The sequence below is a fragment of the Nannospalax galili genome, unplaced genomic scaffold (assembly GCF_000622305.1).
Source record: "Nannospalax galili isolate Female #2095 unplaced genomic scaffold, S.galili_v1.0 scaffold136, whole genome shotgun sequence".
Lineage (NCBI taxonomy): Eukaryota > Metazoa > Chordata > Mammalia > Rodentia > Spalacidae > Nannospalax > Nannospalax galili.
Window position 1 is genome coordinate 7595982 of NW_008340872.1, and position 17627 is coordinate 7613608.

The 17627-nt window shown below is 39.1% G+C and overlaps 1 protein-coding gene across 6 annotated transcripts in view; it reads left to right on the forward strand.

Annotated features, from left to right (window-relative positions):
• Grik1 (glutamate ionotropic receptor kainate type subunit 1) overlaps positions 1-17627 on the forward strand; it is a 429122-nt gene that overhangs the window by 356704 nt on the left and 54791 nt on the right. For 4 of the 6 annotated variants that reach the window (XM_008836016.2, XM_008836018.3, XM_008836020.1 and 1 more), the window contains exons 8-9: positions 10411-10518; positions 13141-13185. In XM_008836016.2, the coding sequence (XP_008834238.1) occupies positions 10411-10518; positions 13141-13185 (153 nt within the window). The remainder of the gene's footprint in view (positions 1-10410; positions 10519-13140; positions 13186-17627) is intronic. The other 2 variants (XM_008836017.1, XM_008836019.2) reach the window with 1 other exon arrangement.

Below are 17627 nucleotides of genomic sequence, written 5' to 3' on the forward strand. Positions count from 1 at the left end.
ATGGATGGATGGATGATTGATGGGTAATGAGAGTGAAGAGGGAGAGGAAGGAAGGGGGGAAAGTGAGGGAGAAACAGAGAAAAAAGAATGGCTTAGTTATCATTATGAGCTCCTTTGGAACTAGAATCAAACTCTGTACTTAAGAGCTGATTGATATCTGTTTGATGGCACTATTCTACAAACACAGACAATTAATATTGGTTCTGTGGGGTTGACAAGCTTCAAACTATATTTCAATGATTCTTGTTCTTGGAGTGTGGTGTGAGGACTTCTTCGTCAAACTGAGTTAAAGTGTTTGCTTAGTTTAGATCCTTGCTTTCTACCTCAAACTAGCATCAAGAGACGTGATGATTTAAAGGATGGGAGGCACTACATTAACATAACCAGTGATGCAGGAGGGCAGTTTGTGTTCCTCTGCTAAGCAGCATGAAAAAGCCTTGGAGATGGAGCAAAGTTCAGTATGAGCTGTCCTGTGAATAGCCAGGCATCAGCGAGGAGCACAAAGGAAATCTTAAATGGATTTAGAAAACAAGCAAGCTGGATTTTATTGAGCTTCCATGTGAATAGTACTTTGTTAAACATTTTGAAGCTTTATATATCATTATCTTTACAATGTCTAGCTGAAGACAGTGCTCATTTCTGCAAATAAATGTTGAAGAAGTTAAGTAATTTGCCCAGAGTCACCTAGGAAATCAAAGCAAAGGTCAACATTTGAACTTACATCATTAGATTCCAAAATCAAACTCTCTGGTACACCATGATCACATTTCAAGTTTATAATAATTAAAACTGAATATCATTACATTGAAAAATATCTTGCTTACAATGCCAAATTTATGACTAAACCTTGTTTGTGAACAATGTGTGAAAATCAACGAGCTGCCCACTAGCAGTTTCTTTGGTCTTCTGTTTCATTTTGTTCTATCTTGTTTTGTTTAATTTCTCAATACAGTGTGATAAGGAGGGTTAAGGATAAAAAACATTCCATTTTTATTAAATCTTCCTGTTTTACCTGAAAAATTCCTATGTCCCACCTAACTTTTAAAAATTAGTCTGTCAAATCGCCAGTGTGAGGTTCCTTACACGAATCTCAGAACAATGGAAAAGAAGTTATCTTGAACCTGTTAAAATAAAAATGGGGAGGAGAAGAAAGCCTGGGGTATGCACAAGAAAACATATTAATGGAATCATGCTTGTGTGACTAGAGAGAAAGGACTTTAACGTGCTTTGCAGCCCTGCAATTAAATTTTAAGTTGTCAAAAGTTACCAACATTTATGGTAAAGTTCTCTGAACAGAAACATACAACTCAATTCGAAACCAAAACCCCCAAAGTAAGACAGTCTGGAGCCCCTTTTATCCAGTGACTGGCAAGCAAATGAGGTTCTGAAAGGCAGTGAGAAGCAGTCTAGTGGGAAAATTAGGAGTCGTTCAGCCACGCTGGCATTAGGATCAAGAGTTCAGACACAGTTTCCAGAATTTCCCTTTGCAACGGTAATTAGACTACTGAATTGAATTCCAGTGCCCAAACACAGGACCCTAATGAAAAGGACTGCACAAAAGAGGCTCCTTGGATTCTCCTCATGCAAATGACACACTCTAGCTTTGTGGCCTTATCTTTCTCTACAGGCTAGTCTGTGCAAGATGAGGCAAAGAAACTGAGCAATGGGATCCTGAAGAGCAGAAGCCTTTGTCTCCCTGAGTGTTCTCTTACCATCTACGATGAGCCCATCAAATATGCCACTGAGCTAATGATATGTCAGGATTTAGTTATGACCCACAATTATTCGTTTATTTCTTCTTTCCATATTTGGCTAGAGATCACTCTATCCCCCTCATGACACATGTGAAATCCATAGCGAAGATGCAGAATGAGGAAAAGAAGCCTTTTTTGTGTGTGTCTTTCTCGTGACCTCATCCTTGGGAATGCAACGTGATGGAAGGGAAAAGCATGGACAGTCTGGTTCTGAATTCCTCCAGGAGCTCTTACTGACTACAGGACTTGTCCGTCTGGATCATCTGTAAAGGTCACATAAGACAATGCATGTGTATTCCTCCGCATCTGCCAAAATTATCGACATGACTCTCATGTAAATACAGAGTATGGCTGTGCTCCAAATCTCCTTAGCGATGGGAGCAGCTAGACACTAAAGCTGGTTCACAGAACGAGAGAAGTAGTGGCGATAGCCTGTCCACCAGAAGACACTACCTGCCAAGAGCCCGTTGAGCTTGAGTCAAAACTGGTTCTTTTTCTACAGGGCAATAAAACCACAACCTTCAGAAATGAATTACTTGGACAAAAAACAATCTATAACTTAACATGTAATTTCATAGTCTTGACCCTCAACAATAGAAAATAGCAAAACAAATAAAAGTATAAACCTCTAGAGAATGAAATCATTCATAGATGAGGCTATTAGACAATAGTCCCACAGGATGTTGGAAGAACATGGAGTCATGCTTTTGCTTTATTTTGAAGGTTTGGATAATTCAAATGTCTCTTGTTATATCATAAATAATGCCTGAAGATTATTTATATAACAGGAAGTCTGGTGTCATTGTGTTTGGGCTTGATTAATTCACATGGGAGCAAAAGATGTTAATTAACTACATAAACCACTGTGAGTCCAGGCAGCAAAGTTGGAGCTATTGTTTCAACCTGCTACCAAGCCCACAAAAAGGTAATTTCTATGAGGAAATTTCAAACGTAATATCTGATTTTATTTTCAAAACCCTTTCTTTTATAGAAAGGACTTTTGTTATTTTCAGTGACACCTTTGTTACGAGGTATATTAAGGTAGCTTCCTTTTCTAGCCAATCTGAGGCATAGTCTTGCTCAGATAAAGACTAACTAACACTATATATATATATATATATATATATAAGTTTTAGTTCTTTCAGAGATCAACACATGAAAAAAAGTTGAAAATTTTCAATCATTCCTGCCAACTGTGAATAATTCCTTGACCGTGTGATGAACAGATACTCCCGTATGTGTGTGTGTGTGTGTGTGTGTGTGTGTGTGAGAGAGAGAGAGAGAGAGAGAGAGAGAGAGAGTTCTCCTGTCTGTGTTATTGTGGCTATCCCAGTAATCAAGTACCCACTACCATATACAACTGTTTATATGATAAACCTGGGGCTTCTGAGACACAAAGTGCCCTCTGGACTGTCAGTGCAGGTGGCCAGTGACCTGAGACCAGACATAACTCCCTAAACCCAGTTTCAGAGGAAAAATGAGTCAAGCCAGGAAGTTAGACAAGATCATTTTGAACTGACAGATTTGACCCAAAAAAATCAGAATCAGAACATATAATCAAAAGAAGAAAGAGTAGAGAGAAGAAAGAAAAGCAATCCTCCTGGAGAATCAGAATAAGTAAATGCTTGGGCTATGTTCCAGGTTGAGGAAAAATATAAAAAGATGCCCACGTTAAAATAAAAAATAAAATTTAAAAAGATGCCTAAGTTTAAATGACCCACACAGGTGGCTCCATTGGGTGAGTGGCTTTGGCTGCCTTAATGGGGCAATCTCTAACACAGTCAAGGATGATTTGAAAGCAGCTACATACTAGTCCTCTTCGGAGGAAGGAAGGAAGTGTTGAAGATGAATAACCAGAACAGCAAAATGGCACCGAAGTGATTGTTTCAGAAGTCATCAGGAAGGAGAGAATTACCCATGTCCTATGGCAGTAAAATTACAGCCTTTGTAGTCATCTGATTTACTAACTAGAATACCTACAAATTAACATGTGAGTTCATAGACTCCAGACCCAATTTAATAGTAAGTTAAATAACGCTAGATTTCCCTGGAGCTTCAAATCATCCTTGAAGGCATCTGGTGTCATTGGCTCATGTCTTTATTTTTTTATTTTTTGCTTTATTTATCTCAAAATATGGTCAGTTTTATTAACAAATATAATAGTTGTTTAGAAATGATAGGCATAATAGACAATTATAAAGACCAATTCATTTAAGTGAGTGCTTTCATACAATTCGTTCTTAAATGGAATTTGAATATATATATATATAGATAGATAGATAGATAGATAGATAGATAGATATCTCCTAAATCCTTCCCTAGAATGTTTCCTGACACAGCCATTCTGCATAGAGAATCAGAATAAGTAAATGTCAGGAATGGTGGTATGCTCTTGTAATACAGGGGAGGTGTACACAGATGGATCCCTGGGGTTCTCTGGACAGACAGCCTTGCCTGATCAAGCTCCAGGCCAAATGAAAGATCCTGTCTCAAACTAATGAGATGGACAGCACTTGAGTAAGAACACCTGAGGTTGACCTTTGGCCTCCACAAGCATGTATGCATAGGTGCATGAGCACCTGCACACTCACAAGCACCCACATGAACACACATTCACATGCACACAAATACACACACACACACACACATGCTTTTTTTCCCCTAGATTTAATGAAGTTAACCTTTGAGTTTGCCATGAGCCCTATATTCCCACTACTCATAGAAGAAAGTGTAGTTTCTAACATTAAAATGAAAAAAAATTGGAAACTATTGTTGTTCAAAGTCCATGTCCCCTACAAAAGAACATTCTACTCTCAAATAAAAAAAATTATGTCCTTCTATAGTAAATAATGTATTCATCACAGCATAGGAGAATGGCTGTGCCAAGAAAAATTCTAGGGAAGGATTTAAGATCTTTTACATATTCAAATTCCCTTTAGGAAAAAAATTCATGAAAGTACTCACTGTAATTAATCAGTATTTATAATTTTCTATCATGAAAGACCAAAGTTAGGTGCTATCCACTTACTCTCCCCCAAATTATACATATATGTGTGTATACCTATATGTATTTAAATTTGAACAACTAATAATTTATTGAGAAAAAATACCATATAAAGAAATCATAATGGCTAAAAATCTTTTCTTGTTTTTCCTCTCACTTTTTGATTATCTTTTGCCCATTAAATGGTGTGTCCAAAAGAATAAAAGCAAACACAATATTTGATTTAGCTTAAATTAAACAGTAATTGTCAAAAGACCTACAGGATAGACATTAAAGCTATTTCCTAAAATAGGGACAATTGTATAAGTATTGTTTTCAGTTAAGTATAATATAATTGTGCCCTCAGCAAATGCTTCTACATAAGACAAGCAAACTATAATCATGAATAATATAATTGTATGCCATTATCTAAACTGTATATGCTTCAGCCCTGTTTCAGAAAGTGGATCCTTATGGGTCTTATTTATGACATACAGAAATTAGTCATTGCATGTTCACCCTAATCAATAGTTCAGTCTATAATTAATAAATTCTTACCAGCAATTAGTTGGCAAAAAATATCCAACGAGTGTATATAAAAATACAACATATGTAGGGACCAGATCCAGGAAGATGTGTAATTGTGACAGTAATGATTTTGAAGGTTAGAAGATACAGTTCAATGAAGAACCAGGCAGGGAGTCTTTATAGATATTTGAAGCCAGGAAGGAAGCATTGTCAGAGCATGAAAAGGGAACTTTTTGGTCACTTGGATGCACAGCAAAAGCACCAAGTGGGAATTACTCTGCCACAGTGATTGGAACACTAAGTTCAGGAGTCAAATCAGTGCAACAGGTTCCAAACAAAGCCACACAACAGACACACTCTGTGGAAATGAAATTGGATTCTGATCTGAGTTTTAAGACCATGCCATGAGCTATATGCTACATCAAAAGGTAAATGCTGTCATTTCTTTACATTTTCAGAGAGCCCAATAAATTCCGCACAATGTACTAAATTGATTCACAACATGACCTCCATAAAAGAAAACTGCCTTGAGGAAAAAGCTTTCCAAAAACTTTGCAGAACTTAATGAAGATAACCACCTCCATCCAAATGGATCAGAAGGACAGTGAGAACTACACATTGTCCAAAATGAACTTAACCCAAACCCTTAACACAGTAAGGATTTCCAGTGAACCAGACTTTAACACAACCTGCTCTCAGCTCCCAGGCATATGTAGTCACCCTAATACTGTGGCTTATTTTGCAGTTCTTATTCCCTCAAAGCCTTTACAGGAAGGTGGTGACCACAGTACAAAAGTAAGATTGAGATGTTATGGGGTTGGGGGGTTGTGATACCAGGAAGTACCCAGATAGACACAAGAGGAAGTCTTTTCTTTTGTCATGTTAGAGAGACTTGCTCACTGTATCTCAGCCAGTGAGATAGTAATAGTAACAACAGATGTTACTATTGACTGTAAAAATATGTCATCTCACTTTTTAAGTTTTGATTTTTGTTAATAATTTTGTCGTTTGACAATTTCAGACATTACATAATGCATTCTAATTATTCTTTCCCATTCTTTCATTTCTGATTCCTATCAATACCCTTCCTCCCTACCAGTTCCTTGATTTTGCAACCTTTTACTTTAACCAAGGCCACCTGTGTGAGCACTGGATTATAACTATCCATTAGAGCCTGGTAGGCTCACCAGTGGGGCCAGAGATGAAGACAAAGTCACCTCATGTTGAGGCTGATGCTGTGTTTGCTATTATGGACTGCTCTGGGAATTAAGCTCTAGGATCTGAAGAAGCAATTCTTTTTATGTGTCATGGAACTTTTATCAATTCCCATCCAGTTTGCCACAAGAGCATTCAGAGAAGAAACTTGGAGTCTTTTCTTGTCTAATCTCATTTCCTAACATTAATTTAACTTCTAGCAAATGATGACATGTGTGTACTTCTGTCATGATATCCATTCCATTTAGATCACATTGGTTAACTATCTGGACTCCTGATTTTAGAATGATGTGCTAACATTCTATCCAACCCTGTCCATCTTTCTATGGAACGACATTGATTAATATTTAATAATGTGCAAGTTAGCAGGTGAGGAGATGAAGAGCTGTGCTGTCCCTCTGTTCATATGTGGGCATATGAGCTGATTCCCTCAATGTTATTCTGTGAGAGCTACCTACTGTCGATTCCCCTACACATGTCCTTGATCTACTGGAAGTAATCCCAGTAATTCTGCTAAATTAACCTCACTATAACACACATCTGACTGTGAAACTGCTATAGTAAAACCTTCCAGTGACTTCCAAATATCTGTAATGTCCAAGCAAACTAGCTTGATTCATAGCCTGCCTTCCCGGACTCATCCCTTACCATTCCATTCCCTATATGATACAGACCTATGTAAACGTATAGCTTATTCCTCATGTCCTGCCTTTACACAGGTTGTGGGTCTTTTCTTGGTTAGTTTCTTATCCTTTGAAAGTTCAGGCTTTCATGTCTCTCGTAATATTTTTCTGACTCTTTCTTTCCATGTATTTAGGACAGCTTTTTTCAGACCATTTTCTTCATTATGCTGGGCAAATCCTTATCCTCACACTTTTTGGGTCTCGCTGTAAGACATTAATGTGCTAAGTCTGATGAAGCTGTGTAGTGCTGGATGCTTTAGTCTCAGCAAAGTCCCTAACACAGAAATGACCCGTAATACCTAAGATTTTCAAATGAGTTAATAGTGAAAGAAATACATGCAACAGACTCTTTCCAATGTGACTTTCTTGCAAACATGTTAACAGGCAAACCCAGCAACAACGACAAGCTACTTACCTGAGCATCCTGTGGACTAGTCAAGTACACACAAAATGAATCATGTCAGCCTCCAATGTAAAGCCAAGGTTGAGACCAATTTGCAGGTATCATCAATGCATTCTATACTGTATACACTAGGGGAGGTCATGTGAATATGAAAATTGAGAGAGTGAATCTGATAGTGATTTCTACAATAAAACATAGTGGGGACCAGTAAGAGTAGACATGTGAATCCTGATCTGTAAGCAATGAAATCCCCATTCTAGGGTCATGAAATTAAGAAAAAAAAGTAAGAGCTAAATGAAAAATACTTGTTAAAATTTAAGATTGTTTCAATGGATTAGTTGTGTTGGGTGCCGTTTAATCCTCATAAAATCACTGAAATCTGAGATAATCTGGGTTCAGGATAGATAACTTGCCTGGAGTCACACTTTTCTAGGTTCAAAGCCAGTCTATGGAAAGCTCACGTTCTCTCTGCCACATTGCTCTGCCTGTTGGCCAGATGCAGAGCTGTGCTGAATAGAGAAACAGTACACAAACAGCTTCACACATAGTACCAAACTTCAGGGTCTTTACAGTCTCTACAAGTCAGAGACCTGAGTTTCTTTTATGTTCATTTATAAGTGAAATTCAAATAAACCAGGTGACTAAACCCCACCAAAGCCCTGAGACCTGAGAACGACCCTTTATTATTTAATGAAATCACCAAAGGTGAAGATAACTGTGATTTTTTTCTTCCTAAAATCATGTTGATACCTGTAGTAAGTGGAATAAGGCTCTCTCAAACGATGTCGATTCTGCGTCTGCTGTGAGACAGACATGACAGGGAACCTGCACCCATGAAATCTTAGCAATAGGGTTGCCTGAACAGGACCCGCATAATGACTGCGTCAATGTGCCAACAGGGATGGAGGACACTTCACAAGGTCCTACCCCTAGATGAAGAGTTACCAGCAATTAATATGTGCTGAGAGAGGGAGAGTCTCTAGGAATGAGCCTCTTATGGATTATCTAATCCCAAATGATCAGCCCTAAACATGTGTACATATGAGTAACACTAAATGTACTCAGGCTGTGTGTATAATATATATGTATGTATACATACACAAACATACATGTGCATATGCAGCAATAGTAAATGAAAAAGAGGCCTTGAATTTGAGAGGGAGTTGGTAGGAATGAAAGATCAGAAGAGGGAAAGAGAATGACCCAAATACAATACTCATGTCAGAAATTCTCAAGAAATTAAATTTTTAAAAAGACATGGAATTGTGCTAGGTTAACTTCAGTTGTCAACTTCACATACTCAGAAAGAGGGAACATCACTGGGGAATTTCCTCTATTGGATTAGCCTGTGGGCATGTCTGTGAGGCATTTTCTTGACTGTGGAGGGACATGGGACAGCCCATCCTACTTTGGTTTGTGCTGCTCTTTGGCAGGTAGGCCTATGGCCTTGCCTTGGTCTCTGCTATAGTTCCTGATTCAATTCCTGCATCCAAGAACCTTCCTTGAGTTCCTACCCTGGCTTCCCTCAATGATGAACTGTGATTGGTCATGTCAAACCAAGTAAACCCTTTCTTCCCTAAGTTGGTTTTGGTCAGAGTGCTTTATCACAGCAATAGAAATTAAATTAGGACAGTGATACCGTAAGCACTTTATCCTTTTATATCATTGATCCTATTAAAAATCCATTAGTATGGGGGCTAGAGAGATGGCTCAGCAGTTAAGAGCACTGGCTGCTCTTCCAGAGGACCCAGGTTCAATTCTCAGTACCCACATGGCAGTTAATAACCATCTGTAACTCCAGTTCCAGCTTATCTGATGCCCCCTTCTGGCCTTCAGGAACATTGCTGTACTTACACACATGCAGGTAATACACTCATACACATAAAATAAAAATAACTAAATCCCCAGAATCTGTAAATGTTACCTTATATAACAAAACCCAGACTCAGCTATGTGATTAAACTTAAGATGTTGAGATGAGTGGATAATCCAGAATCATCCATGCTTTAAATACAGTCATGGGTGTCCTTGAAGAGAGGAAGACCACACAAACAGCAGAGGAGGAGGAGGCAATGTGTCCACCATAGAGGAGAAACTAAGCTATGGCCTCAAAACAAAGAGCTAACAGAGAGATCAACACTCTGCTGACAGTTTATATCCAGTACTGTGGGAGAATAAATTTCTGCTGTATAACAATATATTTTTCCAGTCTGGCAGCATACACCTCTTACCCTAGTACTTGGGAAGCTGAGGCAGGAAGGGAAGGAATTCAGGGGGGGCTTCGGCTTCCTAGTAAGTTCAACGCCAACCTGGAGTATATGAGAACCTTACTTTAAAAATAAAAAAATTATTAAAAGAAATCAAGCTTGTGGAAATGTGCTATAGGAATACAGGAAACTAAAATACCCAACTAGCACTAAGGGCTGTAAATCATAAGCGCCCTAGAAATTCAATAACATTAATGATGCATCATGTGTTCATTTCTTTTTCACAGAGCAAGAAAGAGGAGGGAGGCATTTCACTTTGGCCGCAGAAAACAGAACACTATGACCTCTTAGGCATTTTACTTCATGAGCAAATTATTTTACAGCAATTTTTTCCCTCCTGCCCATTTAGATTACCACAGGACTGACTAATGCTAAAATGTTAGGGCTGGTAAAATAATGAGTGCTAATAAAACAGTGGAGTGCTCTGCATTCGAGTCATTGAACCAAAAGCAGTGGCTTGGAATTCATGATGCACCCAAGTCATCAGATAATGGACAATTATGAGGCCTTGCATTGTTGATTCTCTTAAGACTGTGATAAGGGTTGAGCAGTAACCTCACACTCTTATGCCCCTCAGGCTCGGTGGGATGGCTTGACTGGACGTATCACCTTCAATAAAACTGATGGCTTGAGAAAGGATTTTGACCTGGACATCATCAGTCTCAAAGAGGAAGGAACTGAAAAGGTAACCTCCTTCATGATAACTCAGTTAGTTGACTAAGAACACGGTTAATGCATTTTGTCTGAATACACAGGCAACTGGAAGACTAATAAAGTTATTCTCAGCATATTCCTTTACTTTTTTTTGGGGGGGTCTTTTTGAGACAGGGTCTCTCTGTAGTCCCAGCTGTCCTGGAACTCACTATGTAGACCAGGCTGGCCTTGAACTCACAGAGATCTGCTTGCATCTGCCTCCCGAGTGCTGGGATTAAAGGCGTGTGCCACCACGCCCAGCTATTCCTTTACTTTTAGTGTTCCAGGTAATTCTATCATATTGGTAAATAGACACTGATGTGCTAGATTCTCAAATCATATGTGTTATTAATAGTAGTTCTGACAGATGCTTACCCAGGCTTGGTCTATGAAGCAAGTAAGTATTTTTGCCTATGTAACCCTGTGCATAGGGATCCTCAGGCCCATTTCTCAGAGATCTCACAAAATTGAGTTTACACTTGGAATTTTGGAAACTTGCTCATTTATCTAGGGAAAGGCATCCAAGGTTACTCAGAAATTAATTTTAGCTGGACTCTATTTTGAGATTGGTGACAGAGGGATGGAATAAAGTAGGATAGAAAAGACTTACTGAAGCAAATTAACATTGCATTCTTAATTTTAGGACAAATGCTTGAAAACTTTAATTTCAAAGTTGGATTCTAACTTTATTTAGGTTATTTTAGTTGGAAGTTTCAATTTCAAAGTTTAAAGATTTTTTCTTAATTGTTATTTAGAGTAACATAAATGCAGACTGTTAAGTAATGATGATAAAAGAATCTGGCTTCTCAACAGATTTATGACCTCACTTTAATATCTGTGTCCACAAATTGTAATTAGCGGGAACAGTCTGGAGTTACTCTTTGGAACCTTAAAGAACAAAAAATGCTGAAATCCCTAAAATAATCACCTAACCATCAAAAATCCATAAAGCATCATGGCTTCAATTTGATGGTGAGGGAGATGTGGTGCTCAGTATGAGAGCACTCTTTGGAAACAGTTAAATCCTTACTTAATTTCAAGTAGTTGCGTTGACTTTTAAAGGTAAAGTTTTCATATCTGTTTCATTGCTTTCATTAACTGGGAGACATGTTTTTTTTTTTCCCTATCTACTTTCTCCCCCTTCTATCTGACCCTTAAGCAGCATTAATTGAAACAAAGATTAATTAGTTGTAGAGGATTATCACTGGTGTTGATGTGTTTGAGAAAAACCATTAACACGGAGATTTGAGAGTATACACGTGTGTGAGTTTTCTATTTCCAAGATGCTGTTTGTCTTTCCCAGCTCTGTCTTCTCGGTTTTTGCTTCACTGCCCTGCTGGTTTAACCGAGCGCGAAGCAGCCGCATGCCCTCCATAACCGGATGCGGGATTTGGGCAGGAGGGAGCAACAGGAAAGAATATTCATTACAACCTAAAACCTTATGATTATTTGAAAGAAGATACGTTTCCCTAGGCCTAACCCTTTCTGCCTTCTCGGTTCCTCCTAATGTACAGCACTGAAAGAAAAGGAAAACTGTAAAGCAAGCATCCTTTTGGCTCAGATGGTGATGAAATAGATCGAGCTACTGTTACACACTGAAATATTATGCACATCCTATTGGTGCTTTCCATCAAAGGCAAAATCGAATTAGATGAAAGTGTTTTCTATTTGTTTCTTATCTCTCCAATGTTTGCAATAACTTTTCTTTCTTCAGATGACTTGGGCTCCCTTCCTGAGAAGGACGATTGAGTCTTAAAGGCAATGGGGAAAGCTAACACATGTCTCTCAGGAGCCAAGGGAAGACCAGCCCACACTTTCCATGCTAGCACCTCAGGGTCCCCTGGGAAACTGTTAGCAAAAGCCTATCTCTCACTTACACTCGGCTTTCTACTATCTTGAAACCCATAATCAAAGGATGCATTGTTAAGCATGCTTCTCTGTGTACCTCAGAAAGTGTGGTGTGTGTTACCTTAGAAAGTGTAGTGTGTGTGTGTGTGTGTGTGTGTGTGTGTGTACTGACTATTTTCATCATAATACCTTCAGCAGCTCTTTTGTTTTTTATATTTTATTATTTTAATGTGTATGCGTGTATTGCCTGCATGTAGGTAAGTGCACTATATTTTATTTATTATTTTAATGTGTATGCGTGTATTGCCTGCATGTAGGTAAGTGCACCTGGGTCGTGCAATGCCCACGGAGGACAGAAGAGGCTGCCGGATCTCCTGGAACTGGAGTTATGGACAGTTGTTAGCTGCCATATGGGTGCTGGGATTCGAACCCGGGTCTTCTGCAAGAACAGTCAGTGTTCTTAACTGCTGAGCCATCTCTCCAGCCCCTCAGCAGCTCTTTTAACGCATGATGAGTAAACTTTAATTCTGCAGCATACCTGTAAATATTCAAAAGTGCTTTAATTTACATTTTGGTGTGTGAAACGACCGTAACTTCTGGGACACCCAACCGGTATTTCACCTCTTTGTTATACCTCCTGCCACACTTGGTATTGAATTAAAATGCAAAATTCCAAGCAACAGTTGAGGAATGTAATGCACACTATATGCTTTGTGGATTCCATGATGCATTTTAATTGTTTTTATTTTTCCCTCTGAAAACCAAGGCTGCTGGTGAAGTGTCTAAGCAATTGTATAAAGTATGGAAGAAGGTGTGTACTCTGATAACTGTAGGACACCTGGGGATGGGGTGGGCGTATCCTGCCAGTTGTGCCAGACCAGTGGCTGTCAGTTGCAGATCAGGTGTGAGACTCTACATAAGGAGAGAACAGTAATAGAATATGTTCTCTCTCAGCATCGCTCATGAATTAACAGAGACATTCTATGGGCTAATCAATGATGGATTACTATTTCCCGTAGATTGTTTTTGTTTCTCCTGGACAGGATTAGTTCCTGTGAAGGCTGAAAGCAGGTAACCACAAGGAAAACAGACACAGGCCTTTTTAGCCATTCTCAACTCATTAGCTGTTTCCCCTAAGGGAAATGAAACCAATAAATTTGATCCATCAGACTAGTCAGATAAGCACAGGTCTCAGAAAGCGGGGGCTTTTCCCTCGATGTCACCATCATGAAACAGAGGTCATTTTCAGAAACTTCCTTTTTCATGAGCAATCTTTGTTTTGTCAGGGATTTTTGTCAAGGCATACCATCCTGAAATTTGTTTTAGAACTACTTTCCAGAAGACAAATCATTAGAAACTTGGGAAAGGAAATTAGACTATATTGCAAACTTTAGCACCCACTATTTCATACTTTATTGTACAGTATCATATTGCCAATGACTGTGCATAGATTTACATAACAAATGTTAGACATTAAAAACATTGCATGGGAAAAATGTCCCTGTGACAGGCATAGGTTGCATCACCTTCCATTCTTCCTGCCTCTCTCTCTTTTTTTCCTCACTCTCTTTAAAACTATTTTATAATATTTCTGTTGGTTGATGAATGGACATTAAATTGTTTAAAGTTGTTCAACTTGGGTAGTTTGGAAGGTTCACTTTCATCATTCAAATGGTTGGCTGAGTCACAGAAAATGTAAACAATTTTAGTAACCAAAATTCCCATGTCCCCTTTGGTAAGGCTCAATAGATGAACTCAAAAATGACCTTCATTTAAGTGTTAAAAAACCTGAGTTTCATAAGTTTGTTTTAATCTTCAGTGAACCAGGCTGCCCAAGGCCCACCGAAGATGAACTAGTTTCCTCACTGGTAGCGGTGGGCGATTCTAACTGGCATTCTGAAAGCAGCTTATTATACTAATCCAGCTTGAGACTCCTGGCACTTTATATGAAGCTAAATTAATTCAAACTAAGCATCCTAGGTAATGGAGTCCAAGCTCTGAAGTTGGACTCCAGGGAGGGTGGGGGGCAGTCCTCCAGGCACCTCTACACTTCCATATGCACACGCACATCCCCAGGATGCAACTTCTTCATCTTGCTAGTCCATGCCCTTCTTCCTTTTTCTCCCTGTTAACCCATCATTGACCACACTCTCAGCTGAGTAGGCTGGGGCTCATCTACAATTCACAGTAACTGTACTCCAACACTGGAATCATTCTGACTCAACGAATAGGCGGTACTTCTCTGAGAAGATGCTGTCTTAAAGAGAGGGGTTCACCCCAGTACAGTCACCCTCCAAACGCTCTCTTCAGCACCATGACCTTATTTAAAATTCCAAATGGTTCACCTGAAATTCTTTCCAAAAGAGGGAGAAACCAATGAACAAATCGTGCTTCCCTCCCACTAAAACATTCCTTAAGGAGTCTCAAGGTGCAGAAAATAATGGAATTCTTATTTTTGTTTCCCATACGTACGTGGTTATTTCATGCAGCCATTTGGGATTTTGTGTTCCAATAATTCCCTCTCTGAGTTTGTAAAACAGAACCTAATGACTCTCTTTTTTAAACAAAATTTTATTGTTATTTTATTTATGTGAGTGTTTTGTCTGCATGTATGTGCTTCCATATCATGCAATACCTGTGGACACCAGAAGAGGGTGCCAGATCCCATTGAATTGGAATTGCAGGCAGCTGTGAGCCACCATGTGAGTGTTGCAAACCTAACCCAGGTCCTCTGGAAAAGCAGCCAGTGCTCTTAACCACTGAGCCATCTCTCCAGCCCCACTAGTGACTCTCTTAAATGCCATTTTGTTGCATCACTTTTTATAACATGGCTAACTGTCCCCTAGAAGTTCATTCACAAGTTCTCCCCTCAGTTGTCCCAGATCCAAATGGCTGATTCCTCATGCCAGTTTAAACAAAGTGAGAGAAGACAGGCCAGACAGTTTGAGTATTCTTCCCCGCAGATAATTGGTCCTCCCTCCACCACTTCTCACCAGTAAACTCCCTTTGTCAGCTTTTGTTCCATAGTCTGAAAACTGAAGTAAATCCTGCCTCCTCCCGAGTGGTAGAACAAGACCATGATGCCAACATCCAGCTACCAGGTTAACCACACCACCCTGCCCAGCACTCAAGGATCACAGGATCCCACCTCAACAGAGAAGTTCACTGCCTACTAACCTGTCCATTTATTTTAATTAAGAAATAAAGCCGGTGGGACAGCCTGACCTGTCCTTCATTTCCATACTCATTTTAATACAGACAGCAGGAAAAGAAATAATCTCCTTTTCCTCATTTTATGGAGGAAGATCTGTGCTCTTGGGACTCAGAGGTAGTGGACTGAAAGGCAGCAGCGATGGTCTCTTGCCTCTGCACATTTGCCAGCGATGGAGAAAAGAAATCAGAGCTAGATGCCAAGCAGAAGCAAATCTTTGTCTAAAATTTTAAAATTTTTCTTTAGAAAAACTCGATATTACAATAGCATTCTATGCCACCATTTTCATAGATGAAATCATTCCAAAACCAATTTCCCTAAATACATATTTGCATTAATAAAAAATGAGTTAAAATGCATTTTCTGACTTTAAAAGGTAGCTAAAATTACAAGTTTACTCTCCGCCCTTCGATACTTAATTAAAAATTAAGTTATGCTCCTCTCAGCACCTGTGTTGACATTTCATTAGAGTTATATCCAGGGCCCAACTTACACAGAGGTTTTTCTTACAATGAAACCTAAACTATAACTTTGGATAAAAACAAATCAATATATTTACTGGGAGCTATGTTTCCTGAAAACCAAGGTCTCACCATCCAAAGGGAGGAGATGTGAAGGCTGAGAAGAACAGAAAATGTCCCATTTCCTAGCCAAAGGAAACTGAAGCATCTTCCATCAGGAGATAGACCATGTGCCACATTCCAAGAGGCCCAGGAAATGCTGGAGTTACTTAGGGTGCCAGCATGACTCCCTACTCACTGCTCCATTACCACCCCTTGCCCCTTTGGTTCTCCAATCAATGAACCCCAATTAGCACAGAAAAAGCAGTGAAGCTGGAATAGTTTAGGTTTACGTGTGGATGTATTACAGTTCTTGGAACTTTCTCAGAGGATTTATGTCTCTAAAAAGATATGCATCAAGCCAAATGATTTTCAAGTTACTAACTTTACACGGTAAGTCAGGATAGCAAAGACAGCTAGCTATCCTAGCATGCTCGCCTGTGAGAATGTGTTTAATCACAAAAAGAAGATAGGAGACACTTTGGGGCTGGAGAGGTGGCTCAGTGGTTAAGAGCACCTGCTCGTCCAGAAGACCAGAGTTCAGTTCCCTGCCCACATTTTGGGTGACTCCAGGCCCAGGGGTTCTGACGCTCTCATTTGGCCTCTGCAAGCACCTACGCACACCTGTCATACATGCACACATATACGTAAATATTTAAAAGAATTTTAAAGCACTTTTATCTTCATTCTGCTGGTAAGGAAACTGAAGCACAGAAGAGTTCATTAACCACCCAAGTCACATACATAGCTGGTAAGTTACAAAGCTAAGATCTAAACTGGCCTGTTTGCAAAGCTCACACTGTTTTAGCTGGCTAAATGTCTTCCTATAGAAGGAAGCATATTCCCAAACTGAAGCAATATATTTAAGGATCAAGTACAGATCACCCCTATCCACGTGAGTGCTTCCAAGTGCATGCCTTCTTCATAGCTCATTTCCTTTACCATTTTCTGAATTATTGGGAAAAAAGAAATCACTAACAATTCCAGATTCTTTCACAGCAGGGAAAGCTTGAAGAAATTACTATGAAAGTCATGTACATATCTTGTATTATTAATATTTGTGCAGCTGTTAACAGTGACAAACACTTTCACATATAGCATCTCATTTGAGCTTCTCCCTGTCTCTATAAAGTACTTTCATTGAGAAAAACAAAGCTCAGAAAGGTTAATATCTTGCCTAAGGTCACATAGTCACCACCTGACTGTTACCATCTGGCTTTCAAACACACATTCCTTCTCACAAGGCTGACAGTAAACACGTACAGGACTCAGACAAATAGTTCAATTTTCAAAGCTTTTTCTCTGGGTCTTCTTAGATGCTAATTAAATCAATGTATATATGGGTTGACAATCCCTTATCCAAACTACTTGAGAACAGAAAAGTCTTGATTTTTTTTTAATTTTGGAACATTTTCATAGGCATGGTAAGATCTCTTAGAATGGGATTCAAGTCTAGACTGGAAATTTATGTATGCTTCATAT